Source organism: Ostrinia nubilalis, chromosome 29, assembly GCF_963855985.1.
Source record: "Ostrinia nubilalis chromosome 29, ilOstNubi1.1, whole genome shotgun sequence".
Taxonomy (NCBI): Eukaryota; Metazoa; Arthropoda; class Insecta; order Lepidoptera; family Crambidae; genus Ostrinia; species Ostrinia nubilalis.
This window is the reverse complement of record NC_087116.1, coordinates 1100002-1122794: the sequence shown is the minus strand read 5'-3', so window position 1 is coordinate 1122794 and position 22793 is coordinate 1100002. Positions and strand designations below refer to the sequence as shown.

The window sequence follows — 22793 nt, the reverse complement described above, 5'->3', positions numbered from 1 at the left end:
TAGCTCCTCGAATGGATCGATTTTGATGAGTTTTTAACCGATTTCACGTTTCAGTTCTGCGTACTATGTGCGCTGCCCATTCCCACTTCAGCTTGCTAATCCGTCGGGCTATGTCAGCGAATTACAAATGAAAAGAAATCAAAGAAATATATTTAATAAATAAATATTATTATTTACGACAAATGTATGGGATTATCGTTTAAAATCGATAAAATGCCTCTATAAGTTTACCGTGGCGCACATTCTAGGCCTACTGAAGCGATTTTGTTTTTTTTTTTGTATGAAAAGCGACTTAGGCTAAGAACTCACGGCGCGATTTTCACCCGCGCCCGCGGCGGTTGCCCGCCGATCGATCGCAGAGCGCGCGGGCGAAATCGGCTGAAGCTGCGGTTACCGTGGCTCGCGCGATTCTACTATAGTCTGGTCCGGGAGCACGTAGAATTTTGTCCAATGACCCCAAGCTACCCATCCTTATTATACCCGCCCGCACACTCACTGCGGGCGCCCGTCCCACAGTCGCGACAGCAATATAATTACGCGCGAACGATAAGGATGGGTAGCTTGGGGTCATTGGACAAAATTCTACGTGCTCCCGGACCAGACTATAGTCGCCCGCCGGTGCCGGGTCGTGAGTTGTGCATTAGTTTTTACATAAGTATCTGCATTCTACAGAAGCTGCGGGCCCGCAACTGCCGCGGGCGCGGTTGAAAATCGCGCCGTGAGTTCTTAGACTAAGGCCCTTTTCACATGTTCCGGCGCCGGTTAGCCGGCAACCGGGACGTGTGAAAAGGGCCTTATTGTCTCTCTCTTCAGATGCGGCGGCGAGGCGCGTGAGGGGCGGCATGCAGGGCGGGGGCGCGCCGGCTGCGGACGCCGACCAGGCCCAGTTCGAGGCCGACAAGCGGGCCGTGTACAAGTGAGTGACGTCATTACTGTCGTCATCATTACTGTCATCATAACTGTCAACATAACTGTCATCATTACGGTCAACGTAACTGTCAACATAACTGGCATCGTAACTGTCATCATCATTACTGTCATCATATCTGTCACCATAACTGTCATCATAACTGTCATCATAACTGTCAACATAACTGTGATGACAACAAACATCACAACTGTCACCATAACTGTCATCATACCTGTCATCATCATAACTGTTATCATCATAATTGTCATCACAACTAGCATCATAACTGTCACCATAGTTGTCATCAAAACTGTCATCATCATCGTCACAGTATGCCGCGTGCAGTGCGTTACTGTCGGCGCTATTGTGCTAGCTGTTGCTGTGAGAGGTAGCATGCAGGGCGGGGGCGCGCCGGCTGCGGACGCCGACCAGGCCCAGTTCGAGGCCGACAAGCGGGCCGTGTACAAGTGAGTGACGTCATTACTGTCGTCATCATTACTGTCATCATATCTGTCACCATAACTGTCATCATTACTGTCATCATAACTGGCATCATAACTGTCAACATAACTGTCATCATCATAAATGTCACCATAACTGTCACCATAACTGTCACCATAACTGTCACCACAACTGTCATCATCATTACTGTCATCATCATAAATGTCATCATAACTAGTATCATAACTGTCATCATACGTGTCATCATCATTACTGTCATCATAACTGTCAACATCACTGTCATCGTAACTGTCATCATCATAAATGTCATCATAACTAGCGTCATAACTGTCATCATAACTGTCACAATAACTGTCATCATAACTGTCATCATAACTGTCATAATAACTGTCATCAAAACTGTCATCATCATCGTCACAATATGCCGCGTGCAGTGCGCTACTGTCGACGCTAGCTGTAGCATGCAGGGCGACCAGGCCCAGTTCGAGGCCGACAAGCGGGCCGTGTACAAGTGAGTCATCAACATCATCAGCATCGACACCATCGTCGTTATCATTAACATAATCTACATTATCATCATCGTATTCGTCTTCATCATTAACATGAAACATCCTCATGAGCGTGCAGAACATTACTGTCGTCATCCATCATTACTGTCATGACCATCATCATCAGCAATAGAGATGAGACGACAATAGCCCAACGGTGTCGAAATCAGCAGCTCTCGAAGACGTAAGATTCGCTCAACTGTATATACCCACCAGCATCGGAAAAGCCCAGTGGGTTACGTGGGGCGCTCGCCGCCAAAAGGGTACCTTATTCGTTAACTAATCCGCCGGAGCCGAATGAGACGGCGCTGCGAGTTTGGTCCTATTGGACATCAACGGCTCCGTCTCAGGCATTATAATCATCATCATCACCGCAAGGAGGTATGGAACGATGTACGCATATGCAACTCACAGAGGTCTAAGAGTAGGCGCACACCGTTGATTTTTAGTTGGCCGATAGTTGTGCCCGATTTTAAATTATATGAAGAATCGGCCAAATCGAATCGGCGTAGTGTGTGCACTCCCATACATGCCCATACTGATCAACTGCCCGACTAAACTATCGGCCGACGAAAAATCAACGGTGTGCGCCTACTCTAAAGGCACGGTCTTCGAAAGGCACGATCTTCCGCTTTTTACCCGACTGCGCCAGAAGGAGGGTTGTGCGTATTGAACTAGCCATTGCCAGCTGTCTTCTTGAAGTTGTCGGTTCATTGATGTAAAACACGAGTAATAGAATATTTTTTACTGGCATCAAATAGTATAATAAGAAAAATTTAATCCTTGCCGGTGCCTCCCTTCAAATCCACCGAGACATGCTTCTTCACTCACTATGTACAATATCTTTCCAGACACCCTCTGTTCCCACTCCTCGCTCTGCTACTGGAGCGGTGCGAGCAAGCCACGGCTGGGGCGGAGCCCCCGGCCGCCGACGCCTTCGGGGCAGACTTACAAGCGTTCGTGCAGCACCAGCGGAGGGACCGGCGCCCCTTCCTGGTCGACGACCCAGAGATCGATGGGCTGATGATTAAGAGCATACAGGTACGTTCCAGGCTTTAGGTTTCTTTGAGGCATTGGTCCCCAAACTTATTTGACGTCTCCCTTTCGACCATACAAAAAATTCCGCGCCCCCCCTCAATGTCAGTTATTGGTATAGTCTGGTCCGTGAGCACGTAGAATTTTGTCCAATGACCCCAAGCTACCCATCCTTATTGCTCGCGCGTAATTATGTTGCTATCGCGCTCGCACACTCACTACGGGTGCCAGTCGCACAGGCGCGACAGCAATATAATTACGCGCGAGCGATAAGGATGGGTAGCTAGGGGTCATTGGACAAAATTCTACGTGCTCACGGACCGGGCTTTAGTATCAAGCAGTCTGGAATGCATTCTCAGCGGTCGCAGGTTTTTCATACTTAAGTACACAGATGGCCCGCGCCGCCCTTTATAGGTCTTTGCGCCTCCCCTGGGGGGCGCGCTCCCCACTTTAGGAACCAATGCTTTAAGGGGACAAACTTGGTCTCCGCTGGTTGGGTTATTGGCGGTCAAGCTGCAGATCCTGGCTACACAGGAGTTGCCCCTTCCTGGTCGACGATCCGGAGATCGATGGCCTGATGATTAAGAGCATACAGGTATGATCTAGTTTTCATCATCATCATCATTTCAGCCATAGGACGTCCACTGCTGAATATAGGCCTCCCCAGATGATTTCCACAAAGGCTGCAGCGGCCTGCATCCAGCGCCTTCCCGCTACCTTTATGAGGTCGTTCCAGGTTTTAGGTTTCTGTTAGGTGACAAACTTGGCCTTCACTGGTTGGGTTATTGGCGGTCTAGCTGTAGATCCTGGCTACAAGGTAGTTGCAGCGGTGGGAAATAGAGGTGGTATTAGTTCCATATCTTTAGTGACTTACAATACTCAATACTCAATAGTTTATTTTGCATAACCACATTAGCATTCACATTTTAGGTCTTATATATATATATATATATTATACAAACATTTGTCTTCTTCCCAGGTTCTCAGGATCCATCTTCTAGAACTTTTCCTAGATTCAATTCGTTGCGGGTCCAATGACAGTTTAACTTTCCACAGGACAAACGTGGCCTTTACTTGTTGGCTTTCTGCAGGCCAAACTGTAGATCCTGCTTACCCAGGAGTTGCAGTGGTGGGATTAATCCTGTATTTTTAGTAAAAGCCACTAAAAATACAGGACTATTCCCACGTTCTTCCTCGTTCGTCGAATCTACAGCTTGACCGCCAATAAAAACCCAACCAGTGAAGGTCAAGTTTGTCCCGCCCGGGGGAAAGTTGAACTGTCATTGGACCCGCAACGAAATAATCAGAAGAACATAGGAAGAGTTCGAAGTTAAGGTTCGACTTCCCTACAGTACAAACGGGAGTGGCTTACAAACATCTATCTTGTCTCCAGGTCCTCAGGATCCACCTGCTAGAGCTAGAGAAGGTGCAGGAGCTAAGCTGCGATCTTCTAGTACTTTTCCTTGATTCGATTCGTTATGAGTCCAATGATAGTTTGACTTTCCCCCGGGACAAACTTGGCCTTTACTTGTTGGTTTTCCTTAAAAGCCAACCTGCGGATCCTGCCTACCCAAGAGATGCAGTGGTGGGATTAATCCTGTGTTTTTTGTGATTAAAATGGTGTTATGTCTTGTCTCCAGGTCCTCAGGATCCACCTGCTAGAGCTAGAGAAGGTGCAAGAGCTATGCCGCGACTTCTGCGGGCGGTACATCGCCTGCCTCAAGACTAAGATGCAGAGCGAGAATCTGCTGAGGACTGATTACACTGGTGGTGAGTGAATCGTTCATATTTACTAGATTTTCATCATCATTGCAGCCACAGAATGTCCACTATTGAAAATAAGTGTCCCCCAATGATCTCCACATTTTCATCATCATTTCAGCCACAGGACGTCCACTGCTGAACATAGGTCTCCCCCAATGATTTCCACATCGCCCAGTTGGTAGCGGCCTGCATCCAGCGCCTTCCCGCTACCACTACAGGTGGTAATATGGACCCAAATCTACTAGGTACAACCCGATCAAGCAAACTGCGCACCTGGCTAGAATGCGACTCCCTCCCATTCACCTGCACACCTCCCCGTGTTCCGTACCAGAGCGTCCATGTGACGTCACGACTGCCAAGTGCGCAGTTAACTCGACTGGGTTGACATCATCATCATCATCATTTCAGCCACAGGACGTCTGCTGCTGAACATAGGCCTCCCCCAATGATTTCCACATCGCCCATCGATTGGTAGCGGCCTGCATCCAATGCCTTCCTGCTACCTTTATGAGACTGCTACTTGATTTTATGCAGGGTTAAACTGAGTTTAACGCGCTACTTCTTAGCACTGACCCACAATATTGTCCTAAAGCAGTGGTACACTCGAGCCACAGTCGCGCCACCTTCGCGTCTCAGTTGCGTCACAGCCGCGTTACCGTCGCGCTACAGTCGCGTCACAGTCACGTCGCTACCCGATAGTTGACTATTTCTTTCATTTCCAGGAGGCGTAGAGAGCAACAACAATTTATCCGGGTCTCTGGACGACCACTCTAGCACATCAAATTCTCCTCAATATCAGGTATGAAATGTATGTTTACCATTTTATACTATTTATCTTTCAATATTATTAATAGAGTTTAAATTCCGAAAATTAAATGTTTCCGGCTTCTATACTTTGCGGTGTGCTTTATATTCGTAGTCTAATACCCATATCTGAAATTTGGGATCTGGAATATAGAAACTGGAACTTGGATATAGAAAATGGAACCTTCCTGGGCTAGGGTCATATCAATGATTTTAGACGACAAACGTATTAAAATCTAGAAAATGGCACATCCTAGGCCTACTGGAATATTTTTTGGTACTAAATTAACATTTTTTATTTCTTTCATAGAACAAACTTTGCTTAGTTTGGGAGTTTGGGACTAGATGGCGTAGTGTAAAAATTAACAAGATTTTATTATTATTATTATTTATCTATTATTATACAGGGTGATTTTGTTATTACTATCCAAAGAGCGACTCAGAATCAGTGACTTAATCGATTTACATAAAAATACAATATTTTTTTCCATATTTAATTATTTTTATCCGCTGCGCGCGGTTTCAAAATTGGCTTACGTGGATAATTTGCTTCGTTCATTGAAAAATACCTACACACAGTTAATTACAAAACTTAATAGACATAATGGTACGCGAAAATAAGCCTAAACCTTTAAAAATTAAGATATGAGTACCCGCGATTTACATTTTCGATAACTTTTTACGCGAAAAATACCGCGATTAAGAATAATTAAGTTGAAGTTGTATTGTTAAATTAATCTATAGAGCTTATTAATAAAATTTGGATACTGATAACAAAATCACCCTGTATAGGTATATTTTTAACGACTAATGTTTGTTCGCAGTCGCCTCCCGCGCCGGCCGCGCAATATCCGTCGGTGTTCCCGCCGCACACCGAATTGCCTTACCCCGTTAGTTCGAGAGATCCACGTAAGTTGAACAACATATACATACAAAATCAATCATGATTATTATTTTTTAGGCATGGTTGAGCATGCAGCGCTTGGTACTCATTACTCATTACCTGATAAATGTAATAATGTACGAACTTATTTAAGCAGCTAGGAAACTCTGTAATTGGCTTAGATTTAATGCTCATCAAACTAACATGAATATTGTAAAACAGCTGTTGAGTTTCTGAATAAAATAAATAAAAAAATACAACAAACACATCACCATCATCAACAGCCCTTTACAGTCCACTGCTGGACTATGAGCCTCCTCCACTATAGTGGAGGGTTTTTTCATCCACTAAAGCCCGGTCTGTGAGCACGTAGAATTTTATCCAATGACCCCTAGCTACCCATCCTTATCGCTCGCGGGTAATTATATTGCTGTCGCGACTGTGCGACGGGCACCCGCAGTGAGTGTGCGAGCGCGATAGCAACAAAATTACGCGCGAGCAATAAGGATGGGTAGCTTGGGGTCATTGACCAAATTCTACGTGCTCACGGACAGGACTATACCAGGAAGCTCTTGGCCTGTATCTCACCTGTTTTGCCATAATCCCCACGCTTGGGTTGGAGATCGCACTTTAAAAGATTGATGTATTTCAGAGAACGCTGCTGCCCACAATACACAACACACACATAAATCATACATAATACATAATTTACTACTTTAAGAATAATAATACATAACTTTATTGAAAAAATTTTTCGAAAGATACTTGAACAAGTACAACGGTTGTGTGAAAAAATATTCCCTGACTTAGCTTTAGTCGTCGTGACAATTTTTGCCATGACGCTGATTTTCAGCAGACCTGAGGTGGAATTGTGTAAAGCAATCGTAATCATTTGACTGTTCATAACGTACGATAAAATCCGTTAAAGCGTTTGACAGAATAATCGTACGCTATGAACTGTCAAATGATAACGATTGCTTTACACAATTCCACCTCTGATATTAGTACCTGATAAAAGATATGACCTCATAAAGGTAAATATCGCTAGACTAAGTTAAAATTGTACTGGAACTTCTAAAAGTGCTTTTTTGGAACCAACTTATAGAGTATAATTGAATTTTATTCATACACGCTAGCTAATAAAGTTGATAATCAAATAAAAAATGTGTTTTGTGTTTCAGCATCGCTAGTCGTTCAAGGTTCCACACCGATCAGTCAAATAGGAGCCGGATTGATTCCAACGGACTCATTCACAGGTAAAAAGCGAGTCTTACTTACTTATTTATTGTCGAAGCACTGGTGGGTTACTCAAAAAAATTATATCATTGCATTGTTGTTGGTAGATCTTTGTCAATCTACTATATAAAAATAAGTCGGGTTTTCCTCCCTGACGCTATAACTCCAGAACGCACGAACCGATTTCCACGGTTTTGCATTCGTTGGAAAGGTCTCGGGCTCCGTGAGGTTTATAGCAAAGAAAATTCGGGAAAAGGGGGTAAAACGGGATCCACGCGTACGAAGTCGCGGGCGGCCGCTAGTAATTAAATAAAAAAAGTTATCAAAAGTTTCGAATGTTGGAATCTCTCTCACGCAAAGCCTAGATTCTACGTAAATAGCATTTCGGAGTGGCTCTGCTGTGGTAGGTTTAAGTAATACTGGGACGTGTAGAAGCGTTAGAGAAATGACGTTTATGACATTTCCTAAAGGACATTGGGAACTTTAATATGAGAAAATGCCCCACGGCGGACAAAGATGAAACGTATTTTATTTCAAAGCTTTATACTTGTAGGTATATTCACTTAAAGCGCTATGTTGTGAGATATGGGAATTCTGATATGACGAGTCTAAGTTGAAAATATATTTGTCTAAAATGATTTGATATTTTTACATGTTATGTTGTTTGGCATTGCAGAGTAACCAATAAAAGTAAATAAAATAATATAAATAAATAAAATATTATAAATACTTAAATTAATATAAGACAACATCTCATATATTAGTCCAACCCAAAATAAGTAGCTAAGGCATTTGTGTTATGGAAATCGGGAACGACGAACCACAACACACCCAAACCAGAGACAATGTGAAAAGATCGTTTTCTATATTGTCCCGGCCGGGAATCGAACCCGGGACCTCAGGATTGGCCCGGCACACCTTGAAAACCGGTGTGTGCGCCTCTCCGCCACCGAGGTCGTCAAAAATGTTACCTAAATGTAAAATAAAATAAAATATTAAAACTTCATTTTCTCAACCCATATAAGAGAGAAAAAAAAAATGCACGGAAATTCATTGGATTCACTTTTCGAAAAGTGGGGCAAAAAGTTCCCAATGTCATTTCCTAAATTAATTACAATAGATGGACAGTGGACTTATTTGTGAGTTATAGACCGATCCAATTTTATTATATTTTATTCTTAGCCTCCAGAGGTTAACTAAGACAAGTCATGGTGACTTGTTCTCCATTTGACCACCAAATACAAACTCGCAATAACTCTTTCTCACTCAAGTTGTTTCATTAAACTCCAGGGACAAACTCCAACTCTTTCTTAACAATGTTTATTTGTAAAAAACAGGGTTCGAAAGGATAATTATCAATGATAATTATCTTGATAATAACAGATGGATAATTATCAGTTGATAACAAAACAATGCGCTCATAAAAGTGAACTGTATTCGAAGTTTTCAAACTAGTATGGACTGTGGTGGACGTTATTTAACATAGATTAGTTCTAAAACCTATCTATTTAGCTCCATAACGATCACTCGTTAACTAGCGTCAAAATATGTATCTATTTTCCACAACGGTTTATGCGATTAGCGATGGATAATTTGACAACAATCAGTAACCAAAAACATAAAGCAACATTCTCAATGTAACATCAGAATTTCTTATGAAACAATATGACAAATGTATCTTACACTGTTGATAATTATCCGATAATTATCTGATAATTATCACGAAGCGTAATTATCTTGATAATTTCGAACCCTGGTAAAAAACCAGGGATGAACTGCAACAACTCGTCAATGGAGTTATTATTCGTTTATTATTTCCAGGAACGAACTCCAACAACTCCTGCTCCTCAGTATCCGGTTCGCCGCCGCCAGAAGACGAAGGTGACGACGCGAGCGGCAAGCGCGGCGTGCTGCCGCGACACGCGACACAGGTCATGAGAGCCTGGCTGTTTCAGCACCTTGTGGTGAGTGGTTAAGTAATTTGTATCTAAATTCCAGATTCTATAGAGAAAATTGTGAATTGCTGAATTAATTTTAATTGATATCAAAATTCCAGATTCTATATTCCATAGTCAAAATTCCAGATTCTATATTCCATAGTCAAAATTCCAGATTCTAGATTCCATAGTACTAATTCCAGATTCTATATTAAAAATTCCAGATTCTATATTAAAAATTCCAGATTTTAGATTCCATAATCCAAATTCGAGATTATATTTTCCAGATTTCATAGGCCATAGTCAAAATTCCAGATTTTATATCCCAGATTCCATAGTGAAAATGCCAGATTCCAGATTCTATATTCCAGATTCTATATTAAAAATCCCAGATTTTATATTCCAGATTTTAGATTCCATAATCCAAATTCGAGATTATATTTTTAAGATTTCATAGTCCATAGTCAAAATTCCTGATTTTATATTCTACATTCCATAGTCAACATTCTAGATTTTATTTCCCAGATTCTATAGTATAAATTCCAGATGTTTTTATTCCAGATTCTAAATTCCAGTTACTAAATTCCAGATTCCATTGTCAAAAATCTAGATTTTATATATAAATCCAGATTCTAAATGCCACTATGCAAAATCCAGATTTTATTGTGGAAAATTCGAGATTTTATTTTCCAAATTACAGATTTCACTATCCAAAATCTATATTTTACATTCCAAAATGTATATTTTAAATTTCATATTCCAAATTCCATACTTTAGTTTCCAAAGTCCATATTTAAAATTTCAGATTCCAAATACATATTTGGAAACCAGGCTCCACTTTCTAAATTCGAGGTTCCCGATATTATAGTCCAAAATTCAAATAATATCAGATTGCAGATTCCAAATTACAAACTGTCCAATCTAAACATTTGAAGACTAAACAGCACAATCACACAGAATTTGTTTGTACTGGATGATACTGAAAAAGCAAATTGATTTTATTTTTATTATTTTTTCCACAGCATCCCTACCCCACGGAAGAAGAGAAGCGTTCCCTAGCAGCTCAGACACGGCTGACTTTGTTACAAGTCAACAACTGGTTCATAAACGCGCGTCGCCGCATCCTACAGCCAATGTTGGATTGCACTGACAAGCCTGGTAAGTGGAAAGCTTATGATCATAGCAGACTTATTTATTTAAACCAGTGGTTCCCAAACTTATTTAGTCTACTGCCCACTTTGGGAATACATTATTTTTTAGCGCCCCCCATTTTTGTAGTCAAGAGTCGAGCTCAGTCGATGTCTAAGAGTCCTCCTAGTAGATGACGCCTCCCAAGCCTCTACACAACGTCCCGATTTTTTTTCTGGGTCTCTTACCGCCCCCCTTTAAGCCTGCAGCGCCCACATTGGGAAAGACTGATTTAAACTTTAGCACACATAGAAACAATGCACTGTGGCGGACTTAATGCCGGATGACATTCTCTGCCAGTCAACCACGGGTCATGCAGAAAGAGTAAGGCGGTGCAAAAAATGTACATTTAGGATAATATACCTACTTACATAAGATTACATACAATAAATGACATAATATAAAGAAATATAATAGACATACACATAAATACATAAACATAATAGTACTATAGATGTTCACATCATTCTTACTTATCTACTCGGAAAGGGATCGTAAACGTATCATCTCGAGGCGGCCAGTATTCTTTGTATGAAACTCCATACTGCAACGCACACTTATCCGCACCGTAACGTAAACGCCTCGCCTCGCGTTTGACAGCGCGCCAAAGGCGATGACAGTTCGCGAAAGACGATACGGTGATCCCTTTTCGAGGTTATAAGTGTGCTACGTCCTTTAGTTTTATCAGATATTTAGTAGGTGTCTTGTCAGGTCATCTGAGGGTTCGAATATAAATCTACGATTTCTCAAAACTTTCGAAAAATTACTTCTATCCTTGTCTATAAAGAAGGTTGAAACGGGATGCCCAATATTCCAATTTCTATATACTACTAATTAAGTCAACAACTGGTTCATACTGCCGATGCTGGATTGCACTGACAAGCCTGGTGAGCTATAGATGACCTACGCTGAACTGTCCCACCAAACTCATTGACAGGGGGCGCCACCATCGTTCAACTATATAGTTTCCAACATGGCAAAAATTCGAACCAGCGATCCGGTATTGACGGTGGCGCCCCACTGTCAATGTCAAGGATAGGACAGTTCAGTATATTTGGTTTATAAGCAACTAGCGGCCGCCCACGATTTCGTACGCGTGGATCCCGTTTTACCCCCTTCATCTATCTTACGCGGCTTAGATTTTTTCATACAAATGTTTTTTCCCGCTAACTCCCGTTCCCGTGGGAATTTTGCAATATCCTGTTGTAACTAAGCTTTAAGTTTACTAAGTTACCTGCATGCCAAATTTCAAGCCTCTAACTTAAGCGGTTTAGATAAGCTTAAACAGAATAGAGCAAAAAGAAAGCAAGTGAGATGACACTAGCAGCCACACTGTGTGATAAAAAGAGATGCGTGATGCCGTCGCCGTCACGTCAAACAGAACCGTTTTTTACGTCCTTTAGTTTCATCAGATATTTAGTAGTTCTTGTCAGGGTTCGAAGATAAATCCACGACCTCTCAAAACTTTCGAAAAATGACTTCCATCCTTGTCTATAAAGAAGGTTGAAACGGGATGCCCAATATTCCAATTTCTATATATAGCCCGACCAGGAACATAAAAACCCTCGCCATGTTGCGGAAAACTAATGGTACTAATTTCTTTTAATGGCAACAGTAACTGAAAACTTCATTGATATGTCACCTTGCATGTCAGTCTATTGCTGTCAAAGTGTAAACAAACTTTATTTTAAATGTGCGCAATTGATTTTGTGAATTAAATTGCTAAAATCTTTTTATAGTCGTGAAAGAAAAGTGGTTCACAATGTGTTAAAGTATTTGTCGAAGAGAAATACTAAGGGTTCGAACAATATTTTCATTGAATAATGTTTCCGACAAAGGTTGTCAAATTGACTGACATGTTTATCGTATAGTACAGTCCACTATGAAAATTAGCTATGGTTTGTTTCAACTACCTATTTTAAAAAAATTTGTCACTTTCTAAGTGTTGAATTTTATGGAATTGGGAAACAACTACCGAGTTTGATGCGTTCATGAGCAGACATTGCAGTTGAATATTCAAGTTCTGAATTTGATTATTCATTATTAATAAAAATAAATCCTACTAGCTCGATTGATGGTTTCATTTAATTTATTTAAACCAGGTTACCTATAATAATATTTTTTCGTTAATTTATGAAAATATCAAATTAGCCCGTAATCCTGAATCCTGATACATAAAGTTAGCCAATTAATTTAACCCAGGTACGACTGTACTCAGTGTTGCACTATCAAATGCAATTGTTAGAAAGCAAAGGTGGATATCTAGCGGCATACGGAAGGTCTGTAGTCGCAAACGTGATATGTTATGGCATTATAGACTACATCCCAGTAAAGAAAACTTAAATAATTTTAAACAATACTCAAAAAGACTTAAGAAAATTATATCACTAACAAAAAAGGCACAAAACAATTATTACATAAATAACGCGAAAAATAAATCAAAAGCAACGTGGACAATCATAAACAAAGAAAAAAGACGTTTCCCTACCGAGAGTATTTCAATTAAGCAAAATGATCGAGTAATTAACGACCCAAAATTGGTAGCGGAAACTTTTAACAACCATTTCATAAACCAAGTTGCTCCTCTATGTAAGCCAAGTAATAAAATAATACATTGTGTCAACAACAAAAATAATAGATCCTTTTTTATGGTCCCAACTATCCCATACGACATCGGCGTTATTATAAAGTCTCTGAAAAACACTAATAGTTGTGGGTATGATGGGATTACTACCAAAGTCGTGAAATACGTTGCACCAGCTATTGCATCCGTACTTAGTCACGTTATAAATTTATGCATCCAGAATGGATACTTTCCTGACGAATTGAAGATATCGGTCATTAAGCCTCTCTTTAAAAAAGACAATAAAATGGACATGAATAATTATAGACCTGTAGCCCTAATACCGATATTCTCTAAAATAATTGAAAAAGTAATTTTCAATAGATTAAACAACTTCTTTATTCAATATGATATATTTGCTAAAGAGCAATTTGGTTTCAGGAAAAACAAAGATATTAATATGGCAATATACAACTTGATTAACCAAGTACTTACTTGCATGGATAGGAAATTGCCCGTCACAGCAGTATATATGGACATGACTAAAGCCTTCGATCACGTGGATCATGTCATTCTGCTAAAAAAATTAGAGCTTTATGGTATAAGAGGTAATATGCTGGATTTTTTGACGTCTTATTTAACTAACAGACACCAAATAACCAGTATCACTAAAATTTGTCCTAAATTAAAAATAGAAAAATGTTTTTGTTCTGAAAGAAAACTGGTAAAGTATGGAGTCCCCCAAGGAAGTATCCTTGGACCATTACTTTTCTTGATTTACATTAATGACATGCCTAAAGTTACAGATTACTCAATGACCTTATTTGCTGACGATAGTACAATATTATTTACTGGAGATAAATTAGAATCCTACAAATCTGACATAAATATGACACTTTCCAATGTAATTGAATGGCTTATTTCAAATAATATTAAAATAAATTTAAGTAAGACGCATATCATGACATTTAAACAAAACACAAATAAACTAAATCTGGACATTAAATTTAAACACACAAAAATAGAAGAAACCGACAAAACAAAGTTCCTAGGTCTTTGGGTGGATAATAATTTGACATGGAAATTTCAGACAGAAACAGTGTGCAAAAAGCTAAACAAATATTCATATGCTTTATATAGACTTGCCCGACTCGTTAATCAACCCACTGTTTTAATAGCATACCACGCATATGTCGTATCAACGATCCGTTACGGAATCATCTTCTGGGGTAACTCCACGGATAGAGAAACAGTCTTCAGAGCACAAAAGAAATGTGTTCAAGCTCTGTGCAAATTGCGACCAACCGATAGTTGTCTACCACACTTTAGGTCATTGAAACTGCTGACCCTGCCGTGTATTTATATACAGGAAATCTGTCTTTTCGTTAAAAAGAACTTATCGTTATTTGAGACATTAAATAGTAAACGTCATAAAAACAAAATATGCTCGAAAACACATAAGACTGCTTTGTTCACGAAAAATGTCACGGGTATGGCACCACGTATTTTCAATAAGTTACCGGACAACATAAGAAATAAAGAAGAATTAATTTCCTTTAAAAATGCATTATTTCACTTTCTGGTTGAGAAGGCATACTACTCCATTAACGAATTCCTCCTGGACAATTTAAAAATGTGATCATAAAAATTAAATGTTTGCATGTAAAATTATAAAATGAACAGGTTTTAAGTAAATTAGTTAATTAGTATTAAGTAACCATTTATATGTATATTGCACGCCATCTGCTTGGCAAATTGTAGCTGAACAATTTTACGTTTAAATTTAAGATCCATCAATGTATGATATGTACCTACAATTGCAATAAACTAATTTGATTTGATTTGATTTGAATTGTCGCGCCTCTATGCCAGGGTTTTTATGTTCCTGGTCAGGCTATACTAATAATTAAGTCAACAACTGAACTGACAAGTCTGGTGAGATCCCCATCTTAGTTTCGTCAGATATTGACGCTATCCGAGGGTTCCAAAATCAAATGTTTTTGAATTTAATTTTTGCAATTATTTTCCGTTTGTTCTAATCTAATAATGAAGGTTAAAACGGGACCTTCTATATTCCAATTTCTATATTTTGCATTCCAATTTCTATATGTATTCCAATGTCTATATCTAATAGATTTTTGCGTGTCACGAATTATTTCACGCTGACTCTATCTACTCCAACTTAATACTAGCGCCCAAATTGTTTTATTTTCAGGTGGCAAGAAAAGCAAAAACGGCTCGTCCATAAACAAGAGATACTGGCCCGACGCTCTGTCCAATCCACAATTTACAGCAGGTAAATATTATAAATAATCATCAGGTCATTTAGTCTCCATTGCAGGAGCACGACCCTCTAATTGACCAGAGGCAAGAGGATTTGTCCTACACTCCCCACGCTGGCCAGACGGGTTGGGGAGGCCTGATGCTCGCATGTTTACCCCTCAAGCCTTGTTTGAAATAGTCGAGTAATATAGTAGCTAAACGTATCTGAACACCAACAATTTAGCCGAGTACGTTACTAATGCCCGTTTTCACTATCAATCGTTAATTTTTAAGTGGCCCCTATGAAAACAAAATGTCTGTTATGTGTTAGCATAGGTCTCTTAAAATTAGGGATAGATGTTGAAAATGGGCATTAATAATTTATTTATAGTTTGTTTTACATTACGTTCCTCTCCGAACCTTTCGTTCCCACGGCTGCAACTCCTGTGTAGCCAGGATCTACAGCTTGACCGCCAACAACCCAACCAGCGAAGGTCAAGTTAGTCCCGGGGGAAATTTGAACTGTCATTGGACTCGCAACAAAATTAATCAGAAGAACATAGGAGTTCGAAGTTAAGGTTTGACTTCCCTCCAGTGCAAAGCGGATAGATAACGTTACCATCACAGAAACTAAAGGGAGATGTGACAAGGGGGCGTGGCCGGTGTCGCAGCAATATGCCCAAAAACAGAACACATTGCTGCAGACGTCATTATGTAAACAGTTTACATTGCTTGCGTAGTGCTAAAGATTATTCGGACGTTGAGTACTGATACCGCAGTAGATAATGAGCACATATTATTATTTTGATTACTTTTTGTGTGTCAATTTCTAATGCGACACTGACACCCGTATTCACAAACATTACTTTGAGGCCTCATAGTGCGCGTGGATGCACAGGGTCCCAAAAACCTATTCATAGACGATACTTCAGTGGTGACAAGCACTATGCGTCCCTTACGGCCGAATACTGAAACGCCATTTAAATATTTGACGGCTTCTCAAATAGTTAAGCAGCTCCTAAACTTACATTTCGCATACTCAAAACAATATCTGAGCAGTTCTCAATTTTTAAGCACCTCTCAAATTAAGTTGCACTCAAACGCCACTTAAATGAATTTTCGCATACTGAAACGCCATTCAACGCTAAGCATTACTCAAACAACTGTCAAATCGTCTTAAGCAGCTGTTAAATTTGAGAGTGCTTGCGCGGTATCTTAAATCCTATTGTTATACCTAAAACGACCTAAATAGTGGTAAATAATGTGTGTCATCGTTATCATTTCTTTCGAGCCTCGAGGAAATACCTAGATCTAATCGCAGGAACGCAATAAGGCTGAACGCTATTGAAAAATATTATTATAATGACATGCAATTCCGAGCGAGGTTCCGCGTCTCTAAAGAAACGGTGTTGTTTCTGGATTCATAATTTGGAAGCTCTTTGAAACCCCTCACCAAATGTGATACAACCAGTGGACCAAATACTTATTATAACTCTACTGTTCTACGCAACGGGAAGTTATGAACGTGTACTAGGTGATATCTTCCACATCTAACAGCCAACTGTGCATCGTATAGTGCACGAAGTAACAACTAAAATAGCTGCTATGAAATCGCTTTACATAAACATGCCTATTTCTGAGGATTAAGGGGACATCGCATAGCAGCATTTCCAAGAGTTGTTGATTTGTCAATTTGATGCTCTGTCAGTCAACAATGATGAATGTCAATTGAGGTTACGTTTCGGTCCACGATCGCCACTTAATAGATTTCAACAATAAAAAGTATCATATTTAAAATTATTTTTTTAATTAAATAAAAATGCAAGCATTATTATTTTTATATGATAAAACGAAATTTATATATAATAGAAACTAAAAATAAACTGTTCTATGTTAAGTTGATTGAGTATATTTCCATAAAAGACAATACATAACCAAACGATGCTGCGTGTAATGGATAAAAGACGTAAAGTTATCATTTGTGTAAATGAAAACATACTTTTTTTGGTAAATGTTGCCATTATGTAAACATTTGAGAGCTGCTTAGCTGATCACGGCTTCAAATCCGTTGAGTAGCGTTTGAGAATACCATTTAAAATTGAAGGATACTTAAATTTAGGAGCCCGTCAGCTGAGTGACAGATTTGAGTAGTGTTTCAGTATTCGGCCGTTAGAATGAACGCAAAGCTAAGGTAGCCCTAAGATGTTTTTATAGTATATGTCATTGAGGTAGCCAGGGAGCTGTATTACGCAACGCATAGTGTCTATTTACGTCAAAATTTTTAGGTTATTCTCGTTTTTGAGGTTTGTTTGCTTTATTTATGGTTGTATTCGATTAATATTATCTTACAATGGATTACAGTAGTGAAGAAGAATTTGATAATTATATCAATGAGCAAAGTAGAATAAGTACCAGAAAAGTGATACGGGATTCCCAAAATCCCTTTGATTATTACAATTCAGACGAATTTAGTTTAGGTTTTCCAATGATGGGGTACTTTTCATACTTTTACCACTGATAAAAGAAGACCTGAGGAAATTAACTGCGAGGAGGCCTTCCAGTGCCACCTACATAATGTATCAGTTGCTAGTGGCAAATAAAACATAAAATTTTTAATAAAGTTTTATTTCATCAATCTTCAATGTCTAATTTAATTTTATGTATTTGTAAATCATAAAGCTTTTTTTCATGTTCTAACAAATTGTTTTCTCTTTCTATCAATATTTTTTCTCTTTGTAGCCCCAACTCGTGCAAAGCCTGGTCTTGTTGTATATTATTCAATGTGGTGCGTTTGATTCTTGTTTCTGTCTTAATCTTCATTCTTGCTACTACTAATCTTAATTTCTTGATACCTACCTGAAAAGCAAATTATGAATTTTATTCCTTTGAGTATATTCTGCTTAGTTATTCCTCATAAATCTACGTACTATATATTTTAAAAACATTACTTACTAGTGGGTGTTGAGAACGTTTGATTGATTCCTGAGAAAGTTCTTTCATTCTTTGGGTCTTTAAATTATTCCAGCAGCTTTTCAGTTGATGTGTGAGCCTTTGTGAAACATAAAATATGGTTGAGAATTGTAAGCCACTGTTAGAGTTTCCCAGGCCTGCTTCGTCAACCCGATATTTTAGAGAGGATAATAATATGCTTGTCTTCAATAATAGGCCTTTCTCTTATTAAGCTACAATCAGCAGCTCTCTTTCGGAAGAAGAAAACGGCAGCTTTTTTATCTGAAAAATAATGATTGAAACATGATTTTCACTATTATTATTAATCGAAATATTCATACTAACCTGATAGTTGTAGTTTTATCCATATTTATTTATATTATTTAATTCACAAATCCACAAAATAAAGACACTTATAAACCGTTGCACCGTTTGAATGACAGGAATGTCATGTCAGTTAGCGGAGTGAAGTGCGTAACATAAGCGAACCAATCACAGAACTCTATTCAACACTCTGATTTTGCATAGTCAAGGGTCGTTTAAGTATTGTTTATGAATTGAAAGGCTTGTCATATGGAACGCATTGAGAAATGTCTCATTTCGCATAGCGTTGCTGCTTTGCATAGGTAAGTATCGTTTGTGAATACGGGTGGTTTCGAACTCAGCGCATTAGTTGGCATCTCTCTATATCTCTATGGTTACCATAGGATGTATAATAGGTATATAGATGACCCACGCTGAACTGTCCCACCAAACTCAATGACAGGGGGGCGCTACCATCGTTCAACTAAATGGTTTCCAACATGGCAAAAATCGGAACCAGCGATCCGGTATTGACGGTGGCGCCCCACTGTCAATGTCATGGATAGGACAGTTCAGTATTTTGGAACTATATCTATCATTTTTCTCTCTCTCTCACTCTCCCAGGCCTGCTATCCTCATCAGAAGACGAGGACCAGGACGGAGACCAATCAGGCGACGAACAGGAGACCAGGAACGAAGACTCGCGAGACCACACCAACTTTCCACCACTACAGCAACCGATGCACTAACTCTGAGGTGATGATGTATGTCTATACTATACAGCGTGTTTTGAAGGTGGCTGATAAAGTGTCTGATAGTTTATCAGGAAGTTATCTGTCAGATAAAGTACAAGATTTAGTTTGGAGTAAGTCTGTTTTGCGTTTGCTTATAAGGTCTCTGATAGCCTATCAGGGACTTATCTGTCAGATATATTTTATCATAATGTGGAATTAGTTAAGAGCTGTTCTGTCTCTAGCTTATACTTTCTCTGATAACTTATTATAGACTTATTGAAACTTAAATATTAATTTTGGTTTCTCAGCTCTCGTACAGAGATAAAGTCAGCTAAACAGGTGATTTTAAACGTCAGATAACTATCAGAAACTTTACCGGTAACTTTTTTGCTAATTTAACCATAGGGATGTTGAGACCATTTAACAGGTAATTGGTTTTTAATTCCAATTCAATCATTGAATTAAAAAAATAGTGACGTCACAATGTATACATATACAACTAATAAACTTCATATACAAATACGTTGACTAGTTGGTGTCAACATGACTATTAGAGTCATTTCAAATCAAATTTAAAATAAATAAAATTACAGTTGTCAAGTCAAAATCAGTAAAATAACACAAGTCATAATAAATACGTCGGGTAAGGTAATTTAAAATTGTATAGCGATCTCTTGTGATGTCAAAGTCAAGTGTATGTCAAAGTGACAAGTCAGAAATGTCATCCAAGTCAAAGTGTCAAAGTAAGGTGTAGTATAAAACCATGACAAGAAGTGGAGTTGTCCTTGAACGACAAATAAAGGTCATAGCACACTTGTCAACCCGGAAAGGGATCAAGGCGAGGCGTTTACGTTACGATGCGGACAAGTGTACGGAGTTTCATACAAAGAATACTAACCGCCTCGAGTTGATATAGTCACGATCCGTTTTCGGGTTGATAAGTGTGCTTCGTCCTTAACAAGTATTATCTTTATAGCATGACTAAAAAGTATTAAAAAGAATGAGATATCTAGCTTTTTTATGTAAAGTAAGGTACGCGGCGCGAAATAGGGGGCGTTGGATTGTCTACATTGTGTAATATACATAATTAAGTTTCGTTAAAGTGGATGTTCTTACGCAACTAAGTATTGCGTGGCTAAAGTATACATTTTACAATTTGTATACATCGAAATTCGAAACGTATACGGCTACACATATTCGTATAGCTTCTGAGCTGACATATACTACTTGTTAATAAAAAAAAGTATACACTTCACGTTTGTATACAAAAAGTTACGGTGTATACAAAAAGTGATGACAAATATCGTGTTTCAAATCATGAAAACGTTTTATCAGAAAAGACATAATTATACGAGCAGTATACCATAAATATTTAAGAAAATTATATTAGCATAGAAATGGCTGAGCAATAATTTAAAAAAATGGACACAAATTAGTAAAGAAAATCATAGAATGGCAAAAATTATGTGAAATTATGTCATTTATTGCCTATAGATATTGAATACCAATCAGTATTTAAATGTTATTGATATTTTAATAGTTATTGCTCAGTCTGTACCGCGTATACGTAATCCATACCTCAAATATTTTAAATTGTAATATTTATAAATGTATCATAAACTGAAAATTGTACAAGGCTGATTCTGCTTTGAAGAATAACACATAAGTTTGGCAGATGCAATCCATTCCAAATATAATACAATATACCTAATTATGGTGGACTAACAAAAGTTTTCTTTTACGGAATTCATATTGTCTTGTGCTGATAAAAACTCATATGTATACAAAAATACATGTTTTAATTGCTGTTCTAAAGTAGGTACACAAAGAATCAGCCTTTGCCCAGAATCAGATGAATGTAAATTTTACCTACTTCTTATTATGTCATACGAGTATACATAAAATCCTTGAGGAATGATAATTTAGAACTAAATACGTGTTATACGATTCGTTTCAATTATATTTTTGACTGATTTTTAGGAATTCTCGCACAGATAAATAATTGTCGTCTGAAATTCCAGCTTTGGGATTTTTTGAAATAGATTCAAGTCTCTTAGAGATTTTTTAATAAAATAATAATGCTTTTTTTAATAATGAGGTGGTCAATTTTGATGTCCGGTTGTGAGATAGTTGTTCTTTTGTTTTGATTCCACTCCCCGACTGAACCATAAAGAAATAGCATAAGAATATTTTTTACCACGAAAAAAACTATAATACCGTCCATAGTCAAGATTGTATTTATTTAAAAAAATGTAAAAAAAATAAGTTTTAATATACTCATTGTAATTATTTTTTCGTTTTAAAACAGCCATATTAGCTTTTAGATATCTTAGATTATGCCTAAAGAATAGGAGAGGTAACCATTGAATGAAAAATAAATTAAGAAGTGTAACTTGAAATTTACGTTGTAAATTTTCGATTAGAAAAAATACCCATTAAAAATACACTTTTTTAACAAAAGTGTTGGTAATATCATTATAATACGGTGTATATGTCAACGTGAAATTGTGAACTCTGTCAATTTATAATATAACGCGTTAGATTGTAAACTAACAGTGGGTTAGGTTAGGTTAGATTGTAATTTAACTACGTCAGATTATAATCTGACAGAATTTACAATTTTACGGTGACATATACAAAACATATACACTTTTTCGGCAATTGATTCAGTGGTAACCTTTCCTCTTCCAATTTTTAAAACGATTATACGAAATAATTATACGATTCAAATAAAAAATGTATACTCAAAAAAAATACTGTTCGATTCAAAAATTGTATACGCAAATGTAAGATGAAAAATAATCGGAAATTTTAAATTAGGTATAAATTTTAAAATCTGTAAAGAAGATGGATTTTCAAAATTATCTTTTAGCTTCTTTATATTTTATTTAAAATGTTATACAGATGATTTCATATGTTACGTTTGTAAATGACAAAATAATCGTAATTTTCATGCTCTAATTATTCACTTATTATTATTTCTAGAAGCTGTGGATAATTTTGAAAGTCTGGGGACCTTTTTTGTTTGATGTATTATTCTTATATACATTTTATATATTTTACTTGTTGTTTTAGTGAAGTATCAGTCACCATGACACTTTATAGAAATGAAAGTACAATTTCATCTGTATACTGTATTTATTTACACATTACAATGAATATGTGTTTATTTATTGTTGTAATAAGAGTTGTTATCAAATTTTGATTTAATAAAA

General features: G+C 37.9%; 1 protein-coding gene and 1 long non-coding RNA gene across 2 annotated transcripts; one reads left to right on the top strand and one right to left on the bottom strand.

Annotated features, from left to right (window-relative positions):
• The first annotated feature begins 1297 nt into the window (after nucleotides 1-1297).
• LOC135085733 (homeobox protein PKNOX2-like) lies at nucleotides 1298-21278 on the top strand. Its single transcript, XM_063980530.1, has 10 exons — nucleotides 1298-1377; nucleotides 2772-2961; nucleotides 4596-4725; nucleotides 5442-5518; nucleotides 6348-6432; nucleotides 7588-7662; nucleotides 9464-9606; nucleotides 10602-10737; nucleotides 15546-15626; nucleotides 19469-21278. Exons 1-10 carry the CDS (start codon nucleotides 1304-1306, stop codon nucleotides 19591-19593), a joined length of 1116 nt encoding a protein of 371 aa, XP_063836600.1. The 5' UTR covers nucleotides 1298-1303; the 3' UTR covers nucleotides 19594-21278.
• Nucleotides 18237-19187, bottom strand: LOC135085822 (uncharacterized). The gene is made up of 3 exons (XR_010260228.1): nucleotides 18887-19187; nucleotides 18545-18823; nucleotides 18237-18448 (listed from the first exon to the last, which is right to left on the bottom strand). It is a non-coding gene; the product is annotated as an uncharacterized LOC135085822 (long non-coding RNA).
• Nucleotides 21279-22793: the final 1515 nt, after the last annotated feature.